The sequence below is a fragment of the Lolium perenne genome, chromosome 5, assembly GCF_019359855.2.
Source record: "Lolium perenne isolate Kyuss_39 chromosome 5, Kyuss_2.0, whole genome shotgun sequence".
NCBI lineage: Eukaryota > Viridiplantae > Streptophyta > Magnoliopsida > Poales > Poaceae > Lolium > Lolium perenne.
Genome location: NC_067248.2, coordinates 47,481,067 through 47,482,356, shown reverse-complemented (window position 1 = coordinate 47,482,356; position 1,290 = coordinate 47,481,067). Strand labels below are relative to the sequence as shown.

The 1,290-nt window shown below is 46.6% G+C and overlaps 1 protein-coding gene across 1 annotated transcript; it reads right to left on the bottom strand.

Annotated features, from left to right (window-relative positions):
* Positions 1-278: 278 nt before the first annotated feature.
* Positions 279-781, bottom strand: LOC127304601 (pollen allergen Lol p 2-A-like). The gene has a single exon (XM_051335238.2). It carries the CDS (start codon positions 713-715, stop codon positions 353-355), a length of 363 nt encoding a protein of 120 aa, XP_051191198.1. The 5' UTR covers positions 716-781; the 3' UTR covers positions 279-352.
* Positions 782-1,290: the final 509 nt, after the last annotated feature.

Here is a 1,290-nt window from a genome sequence, read left to right as displayed (position 1 = left end):
CGGGGCAGTCGAGCGCCATGAAGGACGGCGAGTAGGCTAGGGTAGATCTACTAGCCGCTTTTTTTCTTGTAAAATACTGTTTTTTTTTTAGTAGAAACAGATGGAAACTTTATGTTCCATGTTCGACCCTAACTAAGATCAAATTTACAAACCGGTCGACATCCTAACGAATAATGTGATACCTAACCAATCTTGCATAAAGTGAACTTTTGGAGGAAATGTTCTCAACACTTACTTACCCACAATACATATAATAACCTGTATATATCCATCGCTCACGTGTAACGTACGTAAATTGTACGAGGAAAATAAAAAACTTCTGATGACGACCGACTCTCCATGGCGGATCGCTCTACTCCTCAGGCTTGTAGGTGGTGCCGACCTTAAAGTCCGCGGGCACGACATCGTCGAACACGTTCCTCATCCCTTTCTCGGACACAAAGCGGAAGTTGAATGGCCCCTTGAGCGGCTTCTCGCTCTTGATCTCCCAGACGCCGTCGCCGTTCTTCTTGAGGGCCAGCCACTCGTTGGAGCCGTGCTCCTTGAGCTCCACCTCCGCCATTGAGTCGCCCTCCTTGTTGTACTTGATCGACAGTGCGAGGTTCTTTTCGTCGGAGCCCTTCTCCACTGTGAACTCCACCGGGGCCGCGCACATCGCGACGACGAACAACGCCGCCAGCGCGGCCGCGGCGAGCATCCTGCTTGACGAAGCCATCGTGGATTGTTGGTTGGTTCTTGTTGTTGCTGTGCTGTGGACGCTTCTGAATTGTGTGACGGGTGATGGGTGATCAAGTGTGGTATTTATGGCCGGATGGGCGGCGCCCCAGCCATGTCGCTGGAGGTCTCTTACCTAGCTACGTTCCGGCCGCGCTTGTCGGAAGGGAACAGATCAGGGCCACGGAGAGAGAGCCGCGCTTAGGCAGGACAAGGTCGGTCTCGTGAAAAAGAGCGAGAATGGTAGAGCAAGAATTCTGTTAGACGAATAGAATAGTAGAGGAAGACCCATGCATATTTAATTTGGCTATGTAGATGCACCCATTGCGCATAAAAATCATATCTACAAAATCGAAAATTATATTGAGGTACATCTACACATTCTATGTTTATAACAAAATTTCGCGAATAAATAATATGTTTTGTGGCATGTGTAAAAAAGACAATTTTTGTGCTTCAAAATAGGTTTTCATGAAACATTTTTTTGAACTTTATTACATAGAACACATGAAATCTCTTTTCTCCTCCAAATTTTTTAAGCGAACATAAAATGTCCGAAGTTACACCCAGGATTTA